Below are 23,317 nucleotides of genomic sequence, written 5' to 3'. Positions count from 1 at the left end.
ATGAGAAATCAGAAGGTATCCTTTTTAGTATTGCCTAAGTGTTATACATCATGTACAACTTTTTCATTGTTTTTAAATAATTTAAAAAAATTGCCCAGTTTACAAATAGATATAAAGAGATACAGAGACAGGTGGCTAGATAGATAGATTTGGTTCTGGAAAATCATTACAACCTTTAACAATGTTCCTGTTTGTGTACCTTTTAAGTCTACAACAAAATTTCTTTTTGAAAGATGCATTCTAATAGATATTGATTATTTCTTTAAAATTAATTGTTCCTGTTTGCCAGCTATTACACTTTCCATAAAAAAATATTCACATTCCTCTGTACCAGTTATTTCTTGCATCTTTTTCATGTACCCATTGCTTTAAATTAATAACTTTGCTTTGTTTGAATTAATATCTGCCTGTGTCTGTGGATATTTTACCTTTGGAATGTATGCCATATTGTACAGTGCATCTAATATCATCTTGCTAGTTCTTTATTCAATGGGATATAACCATTTTCTCTTTTTTATCTCTCTCTCTCTCTGCCAATGCCCTTGTTATATATACATCATGGAATTTGTTTTGGTGTTTACTGATATTAACTTTGGCAGCAGTATTAAGGAATACATTTCATCTTTTTTTTATTATCTTTAAAACCCTCTTCTTCTATGCCAATTTTTACTCCTGTTACAACCCAGTATGTTTGGTCTGTATTCTTATTTAAAGTGTGCTTCAGTTGTAAGAAATGTGTCAGGTGACATGTAAATTATGTTTTGTGAGAGGATTTAGCTGAAACATCGTGTCACAGATGGCATTTTTCCTGGAATAAAGGAGAAATCTTTCATCAGACGGTGTGGGATTCATTATGTTAATCTTACTGTGCCTGTACTGCTGTATCTTCTCAGTGAAAGAGTTATAAAGGGCCATGTGAATTCCTGGAAATTCTATTTTATTCTTCGTAGCCTTCAGTTTTTCTTGTACTTCTGGGTGATTAGTTATATAGATTTTTATATGAAACGGTTATTGAATTGCTTGGGGTTTCAATGATGAGGTGGTCACTTTGGGCAATTTGCCTTTCGACAATTGCAAGTGTGTCTTAGTGTCACATTTTTTTTTGCTCCTATTAGTTTCATGAGAGAGATGATAAATATGCTTATAATTGTGGTTGCCCTTTTATTCATTATTTTGCCCTTTTACCGTCGCTTAATTTATCTAGAATGACAATTTTAGCGCTGTTTTCGCTTCCATTGTATAAATGAAGATATGTTATCTCCCACGACAGTTGAAGATGACAGTAAAGGGAAATTGTTGCACCAAACTCATCCAATGATTTCTGAGCATCACACTGAAATAGACAAAGGCTTTCCTACACTGGTAAAGCTTACTGGAATAATCCTGCACTTTTCTTGCATAGTGGCTTGCTCATCCAAGCTTTTCTCTCTTTTAACTGGAGAAATTTAGAATCAGTTCAGCAAAATAATGATTTACGTAGTGTAACTTTCAAACACTGGTGCATTTGGGCCCATGTGATTTGCTTACATGTTAGCCCCATTTCTTAACTCAGTAGCATTAAAGTTTCCAGAAGAGGATCCCTTGACGAGTTCATCAAGCCCAATTACTGTTACTAGAATTCTAGTTTTCAAACTTATTCTTCTTAGCATCTGTGGTTTCTATGCCCTGCTCAATGTCTATTAACTAGGATGCCAGTTTCTGTGCTTCAGAGCAGTTTCCCCATACCAGAAGTTACACTGCATTTTTTCATATTTGCAGTCCTGCTTTGCTGGCTTACGTGTGTCTGCCTGATTTCTCTGATAATGGTTGTCAGGTAGAATATTTATTGTAATTTGTGATCATTTCAGAATGGTTGAGATCAATTTATTAAGTTTTACTGTCTCAATAATGGCTTGAGAAGATTCAGTTGATGGATTGTGACTATTTCAGCACATTACTTTTTAATGCAATTCAATCACTCAGTTGTCTGTTCTGTAATAAAATTGCCAACCTTATGGCAAGCAAACCAAATATATGCATATCAAGCTTTTAGGGCATCAGTATTTTTAATTATGCCATGTAAACTCTAGTCCTTCCCAGGGAAGCATACTTCTTCCTGCACTACCTCTGTATTTTTGAAGGCAGTGAACAGAACTGATTCCACAATGGTTCCATGTGTCACTGTAGTAGTGATGTTCCTGTTAGCTAAACGGATCCTATTTATTCTGCCCACAGATTTTTGCTGTTCAGACCTCTCCTTGGCTCTTTTTTACCTCAAATTCTGCACGTATGCTTTTTTTATCTGCATAGCAAATGTCGATACTATAAATGCAGTGGTAAGCCAATGATATGCAGAAGCTGATATTAAGAAGCAGGCCTTAGGCATATGGATTGGATAAGCAGCTTGTCTCATCCAAATAGCAAATATAAAAGACTCATGAGAAGAAGTACTAGCTTCTGATTACACTGTATCAATGGAAACACAAACCTAATCTGTGCAAGGAGATTATGTCACAAAACAAACTCGTTACCATGAGAAATGTTACAGCAAATACAATAAATGGATGGATTGATGATTAAGTAGATTAATTAAACCCCCCCCCCCAAATAACCATTTCACATTTGACACTTTAACATACTTCCCGCCATAAGGGAAATCACAAAAAGACAAATAAATAAATGGATGGATTGATGATTAAGTAGATTAATTAATTAATTAATTAATTAATTAATTAATTAATTAAGTATTGATTGATTGCTTTGTTGACTGATTAATTAATTACTCCTTAAATACAACCCCAAATCTAATCAAGACATTAGCATGCCACAGTAATGTTTCCTCAGGTCACAGAAATATGCATGGGCCAAGAAAATAATTTCTTTGATATATAGCCCCAGTGGAAAGTACAAGGAACACATTGCTAAAAATTAAAAAAAAAAAAACATGAGGAAAATGAGTTTTCTTATGCACAGAAAAAAAATGCTGAAATGAAGTTATATACTAGCAGTAAATAGCAGAGTGTACACAATGTAGATCTTACCTACAGCTTGCTTTATTTGATTTATTTTATCACTTGGGCTGAGTATTTATGAGAAAGTCTCACAACCATTAGCAAATATTTCTTTTACTGACTTCTTAATATTATAACTGTTTAAGTACAAACTATCTGCAACTCTTTCCTGACCTAATATATTAGTTTTCAATACCACAAGTTGTATAATATATGTTCATGTTAACTTAGCACAGTGAAAAGGGTCATCAAAAGTACAATTCATTACCTGCAAGATAATGAGGGATACATTCCTACACAAGCTAGCCTATCATTTTCCTTTCAGTGGACACAACATTATATATAGTATGCGGGTGTGTGCATCTTGTCATTGTACATTGACCTGCCCTAGAGTCTTTTCAAATTTGACAGTGCCTTATACACATCCTGCAGGGCCTATCCTGCTGACATTTTCCATAGGTGTCAATTCCTCTGCAGATGACCCATCCTTACATAGGTGTCAATTCCCCTGTAGATGACCCAGCCATCCGTAGTTGTCAATTCCTCTGCAGATGACCCATCCTTACATAGGTGTCAATTCCCCTGCAGATGACTCAGCCATCCGTAGTTGTCAATTCCTCTGCAGATGACCCATCCTTACCCCCAGGAGCAATAACTAGACTCTAGCAGTCTCACTCATTGCTAATTCATTTTACTCTTTGAGAGGCAGTGAGCTGAAGAACTATCCAAAGGAGCCTCATTGCAACTGTTTTTTATCCACAACTTCATTCTTCTCATCACTACTCAATCGCTGTGAGCATAAGCTAGGATAGGACATAGAACCGTACATAAATTGTGAGCTTTATCCTGTGAATCAGTTGTTTATTCAGCACCACAACCTTGTTCAATGCCTACCATATTTCTTCAGCTGTACCTATCCACTAATTTTACCCTCAGTTCCCTCTGTCGTCACTTGCAAGCAAGGCCATAAGGTGTTAATCCCCACAACTTGAGGTAACTGATGTTCTGTCATCTGGAGACAGCAATTATTTCATGGGAGGGAGTCCTTGAACTCTTGTTTGAAAGTGTCCAAGGCACATCACACTCAGGAATGAATGCCTGCAGTGAATGCTGCAAGCAGTGGTCACTAAAGGCCAGGATTGCAGTATAACCAGCACAGTATCAGGACATCACCTACACCTTCATAACCTGTAACTAAAAGTCATAAGCATTAAGAGAAGTAGCATATACCCTTCCAGAACAATGTAGAAACCATGAATGAAATTAATGCAATGTTAAGAATACAGATACAGCCCTTTCTCTGAAAATGAATATAAGAAATGACCAACATTTTGTCCCAGGGTTACCAGAGGCTCATAGTTAAGTATTAAGATAACTGGCCTTGTGGGCCATTCTAAGCCTCACTAGTTTCCCTCTAAGATGACAAACTCTAAACCATATGTCTCTGAGGTAAATATCTTAATCATTAGGCCAAACCCCAACCATTTATCAAGCTCTTATACTGTAGATACAAATAAAATCATTGTTGAACTTGCCCTCATCCAATTCATTTAGGAAGCCAGCAGATACATTTTTATAAATTCAGAATGGACATTTCTCTTTTACGTATTGGCAAAATACTCCATTCTAAATCAAAAGGTAATGTCTTTGCACCATCTCTCAGTGACCTGAGTCAAATCTTCTTCATGAGCAATGCTTCTGTCTTCAAATGACTTTCCATAAAAGTTATCTTTTGTCTAGAGTTAGAAAATAATAACTAAAACAGCATTATAAATCCAAGCAGCTTCCTTATCAACTTTCTTTGGCCCCCAGTATTACAATACCCTACTCCCAAAAATGCAGGAAACATATTAAATAATCTACAGAACAACTACAAAGCTACAGCTTTCCATGAATCAAAATTATCTTAAAATACCCATCTAAATAAACTGGCTCACTCCAGAACACCAAAACAACTCCTCAAATTAAGAGATGAGGCTTAGTTCCAATGGAAGCATTCAAACCTCCATTTTGACTAAAACAGATTACACTATCTCTGTAACCTAGCCAGGAAACTCTCATATGATACAAAACTCTATCCATGAATCAGAGAAAGCACATAACATATCTAATCCCAAACAATGTTGGAATTAGGTTAAACTATGTAATGGTCACCATCATATTTGTAATAGTTTCAGTCTAAACTTACTCCCCACAAATCATGAATTTCTTTTCAGCCAAGAAATATTAAGAGTTCACAACTCTTCCTCAAGCATCAGTCCCACTTGCACTTAAACATTCTTTCTAACCAAACACCACATCCCTTAATCCCTGTATGCCAAACTTTTGCTTTCACTGCATCCAAATCGAAGATTATGAATAACTACTAGAGCAGATCCCGATGTATCTAATGGAGCTGATAATCCGCATCCCTGATTTATGTCATTATGCACTTATCACCATATCTTTACACTATCTGTTTCTTAAAACATTATACTCACATTATAAAAAATGTCAATAATCTAGCTAATAGTTAAGGTGTGTACCTCACAGATGCAATGTACAGGGTTTAATTCTCAGCTTTGAGCAAAACTGGCTAGGCTTGAAATGGCCCACAAGAGCAGCAAGCCTAGTACCTACCTATGAACCTATGACCATGTCCATCTGCAGTTGCAGGCTCTAAATTATGTCTCCACAGGAAAAATCCAAAAAAGTTAATATTTACTAACTCTGTTCCTATATTAAACAATATGGACATCTCTTCTTTCATCGGTGTTGCTTTTGGAATTCAACCCTTACAGATGATATGCTTCTAGTTGTAGATAAAGGCAAACTAACAGGGGAAGAATTTACTGACCATTTTATGGTCTTTGACTTAATAAATCATAGCTGATTTTCACAAGCCCTCCTTGCAGCAAACATATATGAAAAAGCAGCAAGGTGGTTTAAGCACCTCTTAACTAACAAGGAACTACAACTTAAAATCAACTCATCTCTTTCCAGCTCTGTAGCCATCACACAAAGAATGATTCATGGGTCAGTTCTGTCCCTTTTTCTTTTCCATTTTTATAAATAAGCTCTGCTCTGTCTATTCCTTCTTACCAATTCTCCTATACACAGACATCAAATGATTATATATAGGAATGGTACTTTTCCAAACACAATAAAAACATGACTAGAAAAGTCTTAGAAAATGTAAACCCATGGCTATCCAAAACTTAATTATTTTTAGACTGAAAAAAGAAATAAAAAGTCAGATTATATGTGATATCCTCAAAACTCTCTAAACTTCCTAGTAAATGGCAAAGTCATATCAGTTCAACCTTCCTATTGAAATTGTCTCAACTATCCAATACCTCGGAATTTGGTTAGATCAAAGGTTAAACTTCCAGTACTAAATCACAATAACAGAATGCAAAGGTTAATTGACTCCACTCCTGGTTCTGCAATTTGTCTTAGTTTTTAGCTCCATAAAGTAGAATAGCTAAGGGAAAAGGTGTGCTCAACTTGAATTCTGCCATATTGTTTTAGCATCTCCCACAGTATGCTGCAGGTTGCACATTCATGACTCCGTAAAATCTAGAAAACCCATGCAGGCTTTTCTGTCAAACTCTTATGACCACCACTGGTAACTATGCAATATTAAAGAACAAATCCACTGTTGTGCAGTAAGGATGCAGCTAACTGAAAGTCACTTTCAGAAGACTCATTATATCTCCCCTATTCATATGGTCACTCCAGTATTGAGTATTAAAGAGCAGAGTTACTGTTCTACAACAAGAAAGGATTCAACAGTGATCCTCTTGAATCAAAAGATTATCTGGAACAGACAATTTTGAATGACTTTCTGAAATTGGAGACCAGTATCTCAGTTCAGAGTTCAGAGATACATTGTCCAGTTTCATGTAACTTTGGAAAGGCGCACTATCCATATCATGGAACATCAGTTTTCAAAACAAACTTCACCCACATCTTTTGCCTTACCATCACATTTTTTTTCTGTTTTGCCTACACAGTCAGCCTCAGAGAATTCTCTACCTCACCCTGCAGGCCCATTCACTCTTCAGAGGAGAGAACAGACACATCTGTTTTCTAGTCTGGGGGATTGCCCTAATCTCCGTTCATTTCCAGAGCAGGGTGAGAGCATCATTGGCCCATGCAGTCTTCAGAGTTGAGTGTGAGGTGTGACTGAGCAGGTCAGACTGCCCTCCATGCCTAATGCCTCATTGCAGCAGCTGGTAACTGCACCTCATGCTACAGATTGGCAGAGACCTCTAACCAGAACTGGGCTGCACCCTGACCTCCCTCCAGCTGTCTCCTTGTAGTGCCTCACCCTCTGACTGCAGTCAGTACAGAAGTGATTCTAATGTTTTCCTCAGAAAAGCATGGATAAGCCAGCAGCAGTCCCTGACTCACATTCTCCCCAGCCACCCCTTCCAATGATCTGAGCCAGTAATCAAAGTCATAGCACAAGAGGCATATTAAAACTTTATCCCTGTATGTCAAAAGGGCTGAACTAGCTTACTTTCACAGTTTAATGACTGTAGCGATCTCAAGTCTCCTCAGATGTTTTGTGTACTGCCTCCTCAATGGACAGAATGACTACGAGGTGCGGAAGTTCCTCAAAGTGTTTCTTCCATACTTCTACCATATCCCAAGTGGCTATCAGCATGCTGGCTTTTTAGCAAGATCTGTGACTCACAGATCCAGTGATTAGAGCTTGTTCCTGACCTTCAAGCAATAGCTGAGAGGAGTTTGCATATTCTAGTAATACTGTATTGCATTTTTTCACCTCAAAATAATAGAGAGATCGATAGATAGATAGATATAATGCTGTTTGAACAGATGCATTAAAGTGCATACATTCACATGAACCTTCCTACCTATGTATCAATAATTTTATATATATATATATATATATATATATATATATATATATATATATATATATGGTTTACTATTGTTTGCGCGAACGACATTCTATCAGCTGCAATGTGCTGAAAAACAGAATGTCGAACACACAAGCAGTTTTGCAACAGATAGTCGACTCCACTTATGTGAATGCACAACTGCATTCGCATAAGTAGAAATCGACGATCTGCATGGAGATAGTGGTACAGTGGGGAATGGAAATTCATCTACATCCCCACTATAGTGCGATCTCGGAGTTAGAATATATAAGTAGGAGGGGTGTGGGGAGGTGCAGGGGGGCTTGCCTCCCTGCAAAAACGTGATAGCTGTATATGAGTTTGATTTACATCAGCTCCTATATGGCAATCACGTGGTGGTTTCAACAACAATGTCGAACCAAATGCGTCGAGTCTTTGGTGCGACATTTGGAATGGTAGTTATTTGTACTTTCAGTATTACCATTCGTTTATATGAACGGAAAATGTTTTTCCATTCGAATAAACAATAGCAAACCATATATATATATATATATATATATATATATATATATATATATATATATATATATATATTTCACTCTAAACCCTCCAGCAACAATATACAAATTTCATAGGTTTTATTAGTACAATCGACAAGCAGATGTGTGTGTGTGTTTTGCATATCTATCTACATGTCTGTATAGTTATATCTATCTATATAGATAGATTGTAGATATGAGGAGCCACAGACTGTCCCACTTTTACTCATTTAACAAGCAATAGAATTAATAAGAACAAAAGGTCACATATTTTCTCTTCCATTGCTAAGGCCAATTTCAGTGGCCTCATTAAATTCCTCCCACACATGTTCTTTGGCAACCACTGCCTTCCTGACTTTAAAGCATGTATTCATCACCTCTGTTGGCCTTCCAATTTGAATAGCATAACTCTTACTTACACATGATGACTTCCTTAATGGGAGCTGATGGTTAGAACAGCATGGAATAACTCTTTCTTATACTCACTTACTTCCTTAATGGGGAGCTGAACAGGTGACGGCACTGCTAGTTTCCCAGCAGTACTTGATGATGTGACTGGGCTTTTTAATTGTCTCTTTTGGCTGCAAGCTTAATAAGAACCTATAAACATATATATGTTCAACGTTTCTGCCACCACTGACCACATTTTTGGCACAGCACTTTATATATGCATTAACTTTGAAGCACTTTACAGAGTTCTTTAGGATTCTGTATCCCATTCCTCTCTCAGTACATAAGAAAAGTTCTTCTAGTTGCAAAAGTTAAACTCACCATATATTCCACCACCTGATAGACATCTCCTGAACACTCTCAGTAGTCATTTGGACCTTCTGTGTCTGCCCGTCTGCCATACCAGTGGTCAGATCTAGTTCACCATCAAGTTATTAGCAGTTAAAAGCTCATCACTTCTCTTGATCTGTATGTCTAGAGCTCTGTTGCCAGATCGTATGGCATGACTACAAACATGTTATTGAAATTTGATCAAAGATGATGTGGTAGCAGGTATACTCATGAGCAGTCCTGTGTTTGAACATGATATCCATTGTGTACATTCCATTGCAAGCCACAGATATCCAATGAAAGTTCACCATTCATTATTCATGTTTCTAGCAGATAAGCAGTCTGTCTCAGTCATGCACTACTAGCTGGCTCCATCATTCTCTTCATGACTGTCAAAATCCCCCCAGTAGAATTAGGTGGTATCCCTTTAAGCAATACATTCATGTTGTCCATTAAGACTGAATATTGTAAATGCCTGTGATGCGCATAGATGCTGAAATAACTATCAATAACTGTGTAGGTAGTTATGTAACCAAACCAAACATACTGAGTAAACCAACATAATGTAACAAATCAAGCTCAAGCAAGCCTTTTAGGACAGTTCAGTAAATGTTCAGCAATATACCTCAGCAGACTTGAAACACTCAACATTATCGTGTCACTTAGATAGCGTCTGAATTGAATTGACAGTGAATTTATTCTTTGAGAGGTTTATTTAAAAAAAAAAGCTCTAAAGAATAAGAGTTCTTGTTTAAACCTGGATGTTATTTGTATTTATGATATTTAGCATTATTCTTTAAATTACCACCTCTCCTTTACACGTTGAGCATTTCCAGAGCTTGGATTTTAATATTATGCATTTCAGCACTGATGGACAAATGCCTGTGTAGTCCATCATTTCAACTACCTTTGATGACCTCATTTTGTGCTCCAGCATTTGGATTTGCTATTGTCTATTTTGCTATTATAAAAAAGTACTGCAGTCATCTTAACCAACAAAACTGTAACCTTTATTATATATCAGATGTATAAATTCACTGCATGACTGAATGTTTGTTCAACTGCAGTGTCTAAACATGAAGTTGTCTGTTAAATACCTCTGCTGGGTCCAGTTCTTATGCTCCATTATCAGTTCTAAACTTCTTGTATATTGAAATGTAGAATTGTATCCGATTATGCTGGTGATGTCACAAATATCTGGTGAGGTTAATAAAATCTGCCAGTTCTTGGATACGAGATCCCTCACATGCTCAATCCATGCTGTATCTTTTCAGAAATAATTATGTTTGTTACATGCACCTGCATGTATATCAACTGACATCTTATAAACAGGTCACAACCTAATGTGCCTCAAAAATGCCACTATAGTTTAGCATTGATTGACTAAAACTTTATTAGACAGTTTAACTAAAATTCATTGCCAATCTTCTCATCCTTCTAGTCAATCCTATGTTACTCTGTACTTAATCTTGCTGCTGTAATCAACTGTAAAGTGGCTACAGCCTGAAATGTTTGCTTGGGATACAAATAAGTTGAGGGCAGATAGATCTTTACATTGTTTACGTTTACTATACAGACTGGATCCAAACTGATCAAATGTATTACATTTTTATTACAATTTATTACAAATTTATTATTTGAAAATTTAATTGTTTTTACACCCTCATGAAGACAAAAAAAAATGATCACATAATATTGAAAAAAAAAACACAGTTTATCCAGTGTTGTGCCTATAACAAAATGTCATTGTTGACGTTTTGTGGCAATAACATAATGATTTTCTCGTGATATTCTAATGACTGTCGCAAAACAGATTCTGAGATCAGAACATAGGTGCCTTATGGTCTCCTTAAAGATGACTCTGAATTGTCAAATAAAGCAGTAATACTGAGAATCATGTTGTTTCGGTAAAGAAAGTACTACAATAAGGGACATAGAGATAAAAAATCCAAATGAATTAAAAGACTGCAAGATCAGAATTAGTTTTTCACATACTGCTGTCTATGCATATGACAAAACAAACTTTAGCTATATATAAAGCAAGGGTAAATGTCTTCCATTAATGCAGAAAAAGCACTGAAATAATTTTCCAAAAATAATAAACCCTTTGCTCAACTATATGTCAAAGTCAGGGCAAATATAGTTTGTGCAATCAAGAACAGTGTTGGGAGTCCCAGACTGTTTATCCCATTTCTGTTATACAAACTCTCACTTTCAGTTTCAAAAGACAGCAGCTTCACTTAATAATTATGACTGAAAAATAATAATCCTTTTAATGTGAGACTTTGTAGATCATCTGGAGTCATCATACCTTGAAAAGCGAAGTTAGAAAAATCAAGAGACTAATTTTTAAAGTAGACATTAGCAAAGCACACTACAGGGCTTACAAACAAGATTTAATAAGAGTTGTTAAGACTTGAATGTTATCATATCAATAAAAATGAGTGATTTTGGAAGCAGAAATACTTTAAATGGCATTCCTTTAGAAAATACATGCTCTTTAATTTGCCTGAAATTAACTACCTTGGGGGAAAAAACATTAGAAAAATAAAAGTTCACTGATCACAAACTGCATGAAATATCATATTACTTTCTGTATATTTGCAAGGATATGTTTCAAACATCATTTATTTTATTTTAATTGTAACCATGATATATGTGAGTTTATATTTCTGATAAATGTCTGTTGTTACTGTATGCAAAATATTAAGCAAAAGTTAAATCTTGTCAGGTTGTGAACAAAGAGCACACTGCTTTATCAATAACAAATACCAGTCTTGAGATATTAAATAAACCATATTTAGCTATTCTACTATAGCTCCAAGTGAAAAAAAAGGTTGCAGGCATCTCAGCTAGTTTTTATCAAAGGAAATCATTGCATCATTTGTATGGCAGCTAATCGTAACACATATTGTTCAAAATAACACAAGTAGGCAGCATGGATTTCCTAAGCTAACTATGCCAGGTTTGCAGATGATCAGATTGTTTCCCATTAAAACCTGACAAGGAGTTCAAATAACAACAGGGCATAGTACCTGGGTACTCCAAGATGTGAACCTAATCTATGTCTTTATACATTCAAGGAGGTATCTAAAAATGACTGCTCAGCAAAGCACTGGTCCTACACTTACACAAAGAAGGGGGGCAGTTTGCATTATTTATCTCACAAAATGTTGATTAAGTAGAACCCTCTGAAAGTGTTTTGGTTGTTATGTGTCATTTGCTGTGATGAGTCACTGTTTTCAGTATTTTCATTCTTAGATACCACATTATCCAGGTGGAAAGACAAATTGTTTCTCTTCTTGCAAATGGTATTAACATCTGCAAAGGGTGATTCTTAAATGGTTTACACAAGTAATAATGAACTTTGGAATATTTTTAATTATATTAACTAGGTAACACAGAAATTAAAGAAGCCAAAACACAACCACAGCAAATAAAGGGTAGTCTAACAGAAAAACAAGCAACAATTATTTAAAAAAAGACCAGCCAATATGACCAAAGCTAGGGTATAAAAATATTTATATACATTTTTTATTGTAAAAGGTAAGCTCTAACACAACATGCAAGGCACTACATCAGACCCTATAAAAACACACACAACTAATAACACTTGTATATAAAAATGCTAGAGCAATTAAGATCATCATCAGTGAAGCAAATCACATGATTTAAGCACTGGTTTTAAAGGAACAGCATCTTTAAGACCTGAACCTCTATCATCCATCTCAACTCAGAGCATTCTGTTCTGTTTGCATTATTACCCCCTCTCAAATCAAAACTTAACAGTTGCAAAACCAAAAACTTAAAAAAATATATTCAGCACTTAAAGATTTTAAGTGTTTCACAAGTGCATTAGATAATTTATTTTTCCTAATGCCATTAAGATTTTCTGAACTGTGTTCCTTAAAAGAACAATTGGCTTTTATCAACATAAAATCACGAACAGGCAGTGCATAATGATAAATAAATTAAATCAGTGCTTTTACAATCAGCATAAAAACAAAAAGTACAACATCTGTCAGTGTCATGATGTAAATAAATATATGTACACAAAATACTTACAAGCACTACAATCATAAAATGGAACCCTTAGATGAAGATAATGGGGGTTTTGATACTTGAATGATGTCTATATGGTTTTGTTAACTTACCCCAGTAATGTCAGTGAGATTTGTAATATTTTTAAAAGAAACCAGCAAAGAGATTTGATGAATGATGACTTTAAGAGAGTTTTGGGTGATAAACCTAAATTCTCTTTAAAAAATGATAAATCTCTTAAAGGACAATTGTGTTACGGACATAATAGACAATGCCCTGCACTTTCAAAATGTGAAGGCACTTTCCATGTAATGAGTGTGGTGCTTGTGTTTTACAATAAATAGTTTATATAAATATTTTTATACCCTATCTTCGGTCATGTCAGATGGTCTTTTTTAGATAATTTTAACTCAGAAATTTGCCTGATAAAATATGAAATTGTTTCAAGAACTTTTCAGTTTAAGTCATTTCATTACAAAAAGAAAAAAAAAACAATATATATATATATATATATATATATATATATATATTTGTGTGTGTGTGTGTGTGTGTGTGTGTGTATGTGTGTGTGTGTGTGTGTGTGTGTGTGTGTGTGTGTGTGTGTGTGTGTGTGTGTGTGTGTGTGTATTCACATAATTACAATCAAACTTACAGCTTAATATATTTTTAATCTTGCAACTCTAAACCAGATGATCCAAATGAAGGAAGGTATGACCACATAAGTTAGAAGTTGCAGCAAAAGGCTAATGAAACATATTATTTAATGAGGCTTAATATATGGTGCAATGTCTCAAAAGAGGTAAAAAATAGTGGCACATGTTTATAGAAATATAAAATGTGAAAAAAGAAGAAATGGCTTAAGAAAATAAAATTTAACACATATGTGTACTTTTAAGCAAGTGTACAGACGGAGAGTCCAGATATTTCTGTAATAGTTCTCAGTTGGTTGAACAGTGGGTTTAAATAAACCCCCCATCTTCCATGTGACAGTTATAGGCACTTACCCTTTTATTAAAGAGTATGGTTTGTGGTATGTGACCAGCATGGATAGCAGACGGCAGTTGATTTCTAAAACAAAATGCACAATTATATATCTTCCACATGGGGGAACTAGAGAGCAAAAAAAAAAAACAAACTAAGGGCTGAGCATATCTCCATCCATCCATCCGTCCTCAAACCCCTTTACCCATTTTTGCACATGGGCTGGGGCTGACTATATCTGATTATTCAAAACAGTCATGGACAATAGAGAAGAATGTACTGTTGGACTGCAGTGTCATAAGAAATGGAATCTCAAGCAGGAAAACTAAAACCAAAATTCTGGTGAGGTCAGTAACGCTGAAAACACTATCAATACAACTACAATTTGATTTTAATTACTAAACTTGAGAAAGAAGTTAGGGATGAGTTTTATGCCCACTGCATATGGTGCATGATCATTACCATCAGAAATATTACAATTAGCTGTATGCTTGTTTTCTCAAATCATATGTCAAGGATACATTTCTAAGCAAATGTCATTCCTCCTTTTTAGTGATCTGCATCTTCATTCTTCTCAGTTGCCTTTTTGTTTCTCCCATGTTTTATCCCATGTCCTTGTGCATTGTGTCTTTAGAAACTAACCAATGCTTCATTTTTAAATATTAATGATTTCCTTGAGAAGAGTAACATGTAAATGTAGAGCAATAAGTACAATTATTTAACAAAACATGGAGAGAGACAAGACAGGGCCAGGTGCAATGACTTTAGATAAAAACTGTAACTATCACTTGGTATAGGCATTATGGGAAAAAAATGAGTAGTGGAAACCCTGAGTTAGGAAAATTTGCATTTTCTAACTGGACAATCCTATTGTGTTACAGCATTGCCTCGTTAAAGCATTCATTCTTTCATTCAGTTTTGGATATTCAGGGATGAAGAAGAGTTGGAGTGTGTCATAACAGACAATGGGTACAAATCGAGGCACTGATACGAAAGTGAATACTTGTTCCATCACAGTATCGACAATGGGTACAAATCAGGGCATTGATAATAAAGTGAATACTTGGACCATCACAGCATCACAGTATGATATTCACTATATATATATATATATATATATATATATATATATATATATATAGATATATATATATATATATATATATATATATATATATATATATATATATATATATATATACAGATATACACACACACACACACACACATATATATATATATATATATATATATATATATATATATATATATGTGTGTGTGTGTGTGTGTGTGTGTGTGTGTGTGTGTGTGTGTATATCGATTGATAAATATTTATATCTATCTATATATAGATAAATATAACACCTATATATATCATATATGTTCCTTTCCCTTTTATTGAGTTTTTAATGGTGAAGTAATACATATCCAGATCGTATAATTCTATTTATTTAACTAATTTATTTGGATGAACAGTACTTCTGGGTCTTAAATGCAAATGATTTTGATGTAAGGAAATAAAATAAGTGATCAGTGACTTCATTTTGAGCAAGATCAGACAAAATATGTAGTGAATTATATACCAAAGTATTTATGTGGGCAATGGTGACATAAATCATGTTTAATTGAAAACTCTTCCTAAACTGTTTCTTGCCTATAATAGGGTACTTGTCTCCCTGAAAGTGCTCTCAGATGCTTTGTTCCAAAGATATGTTCAGCAGACATTCTCTTTGTACTGATGCCTGAGTTCATAAATGTGAAAAACATATCAGTTTTCACTGCAAATTTTGAACATGGTGGCATCTGTACTTTTCATTCTATATTTTCATCAAAAATTCCCATCTACACATGATAAAAAACATTACAAAATAGGACAACCACATTATGAGTTCATCACATCTGTTTTGATTTCATGATGCATCAGCAATATTACCTAACAAGTCATTAATTTACTACTCGGGAATGGACACGCTCATAATATGTACAGACCAAATGAAAGGTCTAGCCTGACACAATACATAACAAAGAACATTAGACAACACATTCCAAAAAGGAACAGAAGCTTACTGCAGTGTTTTTGAAGACTTAAAGGATTGTTCTTTGATTTTTGAAATAGGCTTTAACTTGCTTGCATAAACAATCCTTCAGTTTATTTGCAAGGATTTGTCAGCATAGACTGTAGCACACTACTTCATTTTTAATTAGTTACATGCTGGGAATAGGATGTCAAGCATTTCATTTCACCATATACTATTATACAATCTCTCACATCAGTAATGATGGTTCCTGTTTGCAGACAGGTATATTAATTTAAGGTGTATCTGGAAGAATCAGTGTTTCTGACCATTGAACAAGAAAGATCATATGAAAAAGTCCATTGTTTCATTATGAACAAGCTCTGACCAGTGCATCTTAATATGGCCTAGATTGACATTCTAACCACTGTGTGTTTTATATCATTCAGATATCCCTTGCAGTTCTTAAATGCTTACATACTACGAAAATATTTCCTTGTTGCTAATAAAACAGAAACAGATACAAAATCCAAACTCAGTTTAGAGAATGTGATATTCAACTTTCCAGCATGGCAAACACTGAAATATTTGTTACAAAATACCACATTTCTTACATGCAGACAAATACGAGCACTTACTCTACACCAGCTACTGCAAGCAATCACAGCAATACATGTATGTGGGAATGTATGCATAAACGCGTGCACACTCACACACAAATGTGCGCGCACACACACACACACACACACACACACACACACACACATATATATATATATATATATATATATATATATATATATATATATACCACCCTCCACACACACACACACACACACACACACACACACACACACACACACACACGCACACACGCACGCACTCACATGCACGCGGACGCACACACACACACACACACACACACATATATATATATATATATATATATATATATATATATATATATATATATACCACCCTCCACACAGACACACACACACACACACACACACACACACACACATACACACACACACACAGACACACACAAAACACAACACACCTGCGCAAACACACATCTATACATGCACACATATACTTATAAACAGACACATGCACAATACACAGGAACACACTCTAACATTTGCACATAACCACTCCGTTAAGACATTATACATTATAAGAAAGACACACAGATACAAAATTGTAAAAAAACATTCCCCTGAAGGAAACTGCAGGCAAAAATAAACATGTAAATGTTAATTATTTTTACTTTGTAAGAATCACACATTTGGATTAAAATGAAACAATTATTCACCAGTTAACTTTTTTCACAAACCTGTTAATACTACGCTTCAAGAAAAGAAGCAGCGTGAAAAATACAACCGAATGGATTACATTATCTCTCATGGACTTCCAAGCAGGCAGTCACACTGCAGGATGATTCTATTTTCTCAGGTAAATTTTCTACATAAACAGTGAGAAAATAGCATCTAATAACTTTGTATATAAGTGCCAGCAATGTTTACATTATCCAGGAGGAGAATGTACAATATAAGTATTGAGTTATTCACAGAGAGCAGCTCTGTATAATAGAAGGAGACATACTCTGGCAGTCAGGTAAAGCACCTTTTATATGCAAGTTCATAAAGGCATTGCGCTACTTAAGTAACTATATACAGATGTAGGAATTTATCTAGCTGCTTATTTCCTGTCATTTGTACCTTGCTATGTAAGATGGTTTGAAGACCATTTTCAAACACAGCCGGAGTTATCTGCACTTTGTGAAAAACCATAATATTTGACAACTGTACAATCTCATTTACAGCATAACTTGCATTTCTAGCTGACTGTTCTGAAGCAGCTTGGAGCAGTTTCTTTTTCAACAATGTATCATGCAGCTAGTTCAGTGCCCACCAATCACAAGCTCTGCTTTTAAAATCTGTTACATTGTTCAGCCTACTTATGATTAAATGTCATGTGATTATGCTACTCTTCCACACCATTGCTTTTCTGTGCAGGTGTGTGCATGTGTATCTGCTCTGGGCAGATGGTAGTCGCTGGACATAGCACATAATATGTATTTTTTTCTTTTTTCTCATATTGCCCAGTTGTACATCTACTAACGTTAGTTTTGGTCAACATTCATAATATCCTTTTGCAGTATTGCTGCTTTAGCTATTTCAAGATTTTTTTTCCTTGCTTACCTTCTGGTTTGTTTCTTGTGCCAAAATATGTTCATTATTATTAATTTGAGAATTAATTTTACTTCCATAAAGGCAGTTTTGTTATAATAGATACATGCCAGTAAATAACATTTATGAAATTTCCAGAAGGTGTTAAGGGAGTGCATATCCTCTAATTCAATTGCAGCAAGCATATGTATATATCTTTGAATAAAATTCATACATTGGCTTCTGTTCAGTTATTTTCATGGTAAGTAGCTGACTACAATTGAAACAAGATAAAACATGCTGAATGATTGTACAGCCTTCTTTCAGAATTGTAATTTAAGAAAACTTTTTTTTATTTTTAACAATAGCAGAGTTCTAAATGGTTTTAAAACATAAAACATGAATGCTTTCATCCTATAAATGATTTAACAGCATTGTTTTAAGAACAGACTCTGTATTATTACTGTTTCTAAGAAGAAAGCAATGTCTAGTTCCGATATGGTATTACTAAATGGCTATGACTGTACAAGGAAAACTACGTCTGTCCATTTCTGTTAAGTTTTGCAATTCATTTTTGCTTTTAAAAAAGAGAAGGACATTTGATTGGCATTAGCTTATTCTAGCACCTCATATCAAACTGGAAAGTTTGCCATGCATTTTACATGTTCTCAATGGCTTGTGTATCCCAGGAAAAACAAAACATACATATTAACTTTTCTGTTTGATTGAATATTTTTCATGATCATTGTTATCACTATTGGATTCCTGTGACTTTAAAATAAACAGGATGAGGGATAGTCAGTTCACCTATTAATGAAAGTTTACAGCTTTAATTTTACAACAGTAAGAGTTCAGTAGACCATTTGCCCTTCCATGCATGCATGCAGTTTGGTAACAGCTCAGCACTCACAAAATTCATCTCAAACAGAAGCGATGTACAGCTATCAAAGTGCATGTTATACGTTTCTGCAAAATGTATATAGTCCGTATCATGTTGCGAAGCATTTTTGAAGAATATGCCTTGAACAATTTAACTGTATACATACAATGCTGGCTTTCCTCCATGCTGACTAGAATTATATGCTGGAACTTAACACTTACCAAAATACATGATGCTGCTTTGTAATCAGAGAGGCACAGTCCTATTGCAGTATGATGCAGAAGTAACTCCACCACAAAGCTGCCCTACAAGGCACGTAACTCTCATTCTATGCTCTGATGAAACGTCCTTTTTCTGTCACACATGCACTAATCATTGGGTTTCTATTCCAAGAGGCAGAACACTCGCTTTACAGGATGCCTTTTTCCCAGCACAATCTCTGCTCTGATTAGCATGTACTCTGCCTGCATAGTGCACTGCCCATTAGTGAAATCTGACTCCTCCTTCCATGTTCTAACTGAAATCAGTGTAGAACACCGAGAAGAAATCCCACACACGCACCAGGCACACACACACACACACACACACACACACACACAAAATCATTTTTTCATCATTATGTTTTCTTCCTTTAAAGTGTATTGTGATTACTAAAATAAATGCCTTTTATACAAATGTATAGTTTTATCTTTTGTTCAGAAAATATGCATTTCCTTAAAAAGAAAAAGAAAATGTCTATTTCCTTGTGAATCTTTAAAATGCATGGCCTCATTTGTGCTCTCTATGAATTCCATTTCAAAACATGCATGCTATTTTTTCCACTGTAATCCAGTTTTGATGTTTCTAATTATCTGACTTCTAATATCAATGTACTCATCCAAAAAGCTATTAGAATTTCTGGTAAACATACAAGTAGCATAGCCTGGGAATGATTTCATACAGGAAGCCAGGATTGCTTTCTGTCTTCAAAGTTAAGAAGTATTGTCCTGGCATGGGTTATGCAGATATATTGCCTCCCCTCAGCTTAGAAGGCAACACCCTATGCTTGAAACAGAATGGTCTCTGTTTAGGCTCTAGGAAGGCACTGTTGCTTAATAAGCAAATGTTTCTAAATGCAGTATTTCCTAAATTGAAAACAGTACACATACATAAGGAATTTGCATCTTATTAGTGATTTGGCACATTTGTTTATGCAAATGTATTTGGAAATACTTCTAAATGGCACCGTATTATAAATGCAGTTTAAGGCTATTTCACAACAGTTGCATCAGTTAGTAGTTTAACAAAGTCCAGCATACATAGCCAAAGACAAGAACAAGACACAGTCAAAAGTGACAAGTAAATATTATTATTAAATCATGCTACTAAATCAGACAGTGTGCAGTGTGCTGTCATATCTTATGCTATCAGCTATTAATATTTTATTGCAGAAAACCTAGTCAAAGATTATGCAAAAGCTATAAATCAGGAAAAAATATACCATTCACAGCATTTTTGTCTTCACTACTACAGGGAATACAAGGTTCAAATCACAATCTTTCTATAGTTTAATGCATTCCAGTTACTATAAAAGAAGCTCCCTCAGACAACTACATGCACACACACACACACACACACACACACACACACACACACACACACACACACACACACATATCTATCTATATATAGATATATATAGATATGTATAGATATCAATCTGTATGTGTGTGTGTGTGTGTGTGTGTGTGTGTGTATATATACAGGAAGCCAGGATTGCTCACACATTTTAGCAACCAGATCAGATGCATCTAGGTTTTATATATATATAAAAAACAAAAAACATATCACATTACACAGCGCAGTGTTGCAGTGGTAGCACTGTCACCTCATAGCACAAGGTTCCCCAGATCGATTCTTGGCTGCAGTACCTTCTCTGCAGAGTCTGCATGTCCTCTCTGCATTTGTGTGGGTTTTCTCTGGGTACTCCAGTTTCCTCCCACATTACAAAGACATACGTCTGGAGTGTTTCTCTCCGGGCTTCCCCTGAAAATTGGCTTCGTTCCAAGTCAGAATTTCCTGGTAAACAAATGCTAAATAAAATAAGTAAATAAAAAATACTGATGGCTATCACTATTAAAAATGGAATGCCATATATCTTCCTTCTCTAAGTCCTGGATGAAGTATCTTCTGTGTGGTATCTGAATGTGGTGTCTATGTCTGTCTAAATCCCAAATCTGAAACACATGCTGTTAGTCGAACTGGTGATGTTCTAAGTTGCTAGGTGTTGATGGGTGTAGGTGTGTGACTATATGCATGTTTCCTACAATAGACTGGCATACTCTTCTGGATTGGTTGTCTCACCGTTACAGTCAATGTGGACTAGATTAGGCTCCAGTTGACCAACAACCTTAAAAAGGGTAAGACAACTATTCAAGAAAGAAAGAATGTAGATATATTATTTCCTTTTCTTTAAGGAAATTATTAAGGCTGCATTCAGATTCATTCATGTTTATGGGAGTTTAAGTCCCCCCGCCCTCCATTCAGAGTCCTTCTGTAAGGAAAAACCTTTCCTTGTATACTTCTTTGCCCATGTAAAGGCATACTGGGTTACAAAAGTTGCAAATAACCATAAGCAGAATTATGACAAATGTCACTTATTTTGTGCTCTTTGGCAGGTAAGAATATCCATTAATATCATTTTAGTTTGCTTCTTGACTGGCTAGCTTGAGTTTTAGGTACATATCTTATTTGTGGACTTTTGCCTAATTTATGTGATGAGATGCCTTGAATTATATTTGGGACTGTATCTAGCTTTACTAAGCCATATCTAGAGGATAAGAATGGGTAAAAAAAAGTCTTAGATATTTTTTAGAAGTAAGGTAAACATATAAAACACCTTCAAAGGCTTTGTTCTCCCAAATTATTATGATTATGTTTTAATTACATCTGATCTGGTTGCTAAAATGTGTGAGGAATTGACTCAAAGTGTCATACAGGGACAGTTAAATAATCACTCATTCAAAGTTTATTAACAAACATGCATCTAGGTTACTATGATTTCAAATCATACCTATGTTAAAACATAAAAATAAATAAATTCTCATCTGGATGGACTCATTATGATCATGGCCATTTAATGATTAATAAAACAGACTTCATCATGCAGGTAAACCTTTTTGTGCTATTTGTAAATATTCACCAAAAATGGCATGACAAAGAATTTTACAAGTCTGAGATTCAAAATGAGAAAGACTGTTAAGCAAAATGTTAAAGGAGCAAGCCAAGAACCACTTGCCAAAAGGTCAATGGTCAAGCCAGAACAATAGCATTCGTTATTGCCTGACAGATCTAATATATACAATGCTAGGAAGTTAAGGCAAACACCTTATGTGTTGACCACTATGTTAGAGTCAACCATTATACAATGTACAGTACAGTATGCACAAAACTAATTTCTCTGAATAGGGAAAGAAGCATTCCGTACTCCCTGGATTAACCCAGAGTCCTAATTTTTTAGCCAAAAATAAGTGGCAAAATATCAATCCAGTCCTGAAAAGATAAATGCATGTGCTATTATACTTAGGTCTTCATTTGGTAATATATGACTTATTTGGGCAATGCTTCTTAGACAAATTTGAGACCTAAGAACTGCCATCGCTTATTCTCATAATGAGAAAAGATGGTTTTGGGTCACACACTACATATCACAAACTACAACCAATTTTTCCAATAGAAAGGAATCTAAAAATCACTAGAATCCCATGAATGATCATAGCCTGCATTTTGCCAAGACACAATTTTAACTAGCTACTTGATATCCATTTTAGGATTGCAATCAACATTCTTTTTAATAGACTAGTATCAGACACATTCCTATGGAAAACAGAAGTATAATTTAACATGATCTGCATTGAAATGCAGTATACTCAATACCCTCCTTTGTAAAACACCTTCTAGAAGAAACAAATACTCTGAGAATTACAAGCTATCAGGAATGGAACCCTAACCAATTTCAATGTGCAAAGAGTAGCTCATGGTAGAATCAGTCTCAGAGATGATCATTCAGG

The 23,317-nt window shown here is 35.0% G+C and overlaps 1 protein-coding gene across 3 annotated transcripts in view; it reads right to left on the bottom strand.

The window, feature by feature from the left end:
• Positions 1–19,730, bottom strand: part of ZNF385D (zinc finger protein 385D) — a 1,382,400-nt gene extending 1,362,670 nt beyond the window's left edge. For 2 of the 3 annotated variants that reach the window (XM_044066958.1, XM_044066959.1), the window contains exon 1: positions 19,490–19,730. In XM_044066958.1, coding sequence (XP_043922893.1) covers positions 19,490–19,499 — 10 coding nt within the window. In that variant the 5' untranslated portion in view covers positions 19,500–19,730. The remainder of the gene's footprint in view (positions 1–19,489) is intronic. The other variant, XM_044066960.1, reaches the window with a different exon arrangement.
• Positions 19,731–23,317: the final 3,587 nt, after the last annotated feature.

This window comes from Protopterus annectens, chromosome 3.part1, assembly GCF_019279795.1.
Source record: "Protopterus annectens isolate FY-2018-M chromosome 3.part1, PAN1.0, whole genome shotgun sequence".
Classification (NCBI taxonomy): Eukaryota; Metazoa; Chordata; order Ceratodontiformes; family Protopteridae; genus Protopterus; species Protopterus annectens.
The sequence above is the reverse complement of the archived record's forward strand: the minus strand, read 5'-3'. Positions and strand labels throughout refer to the sequence as shown.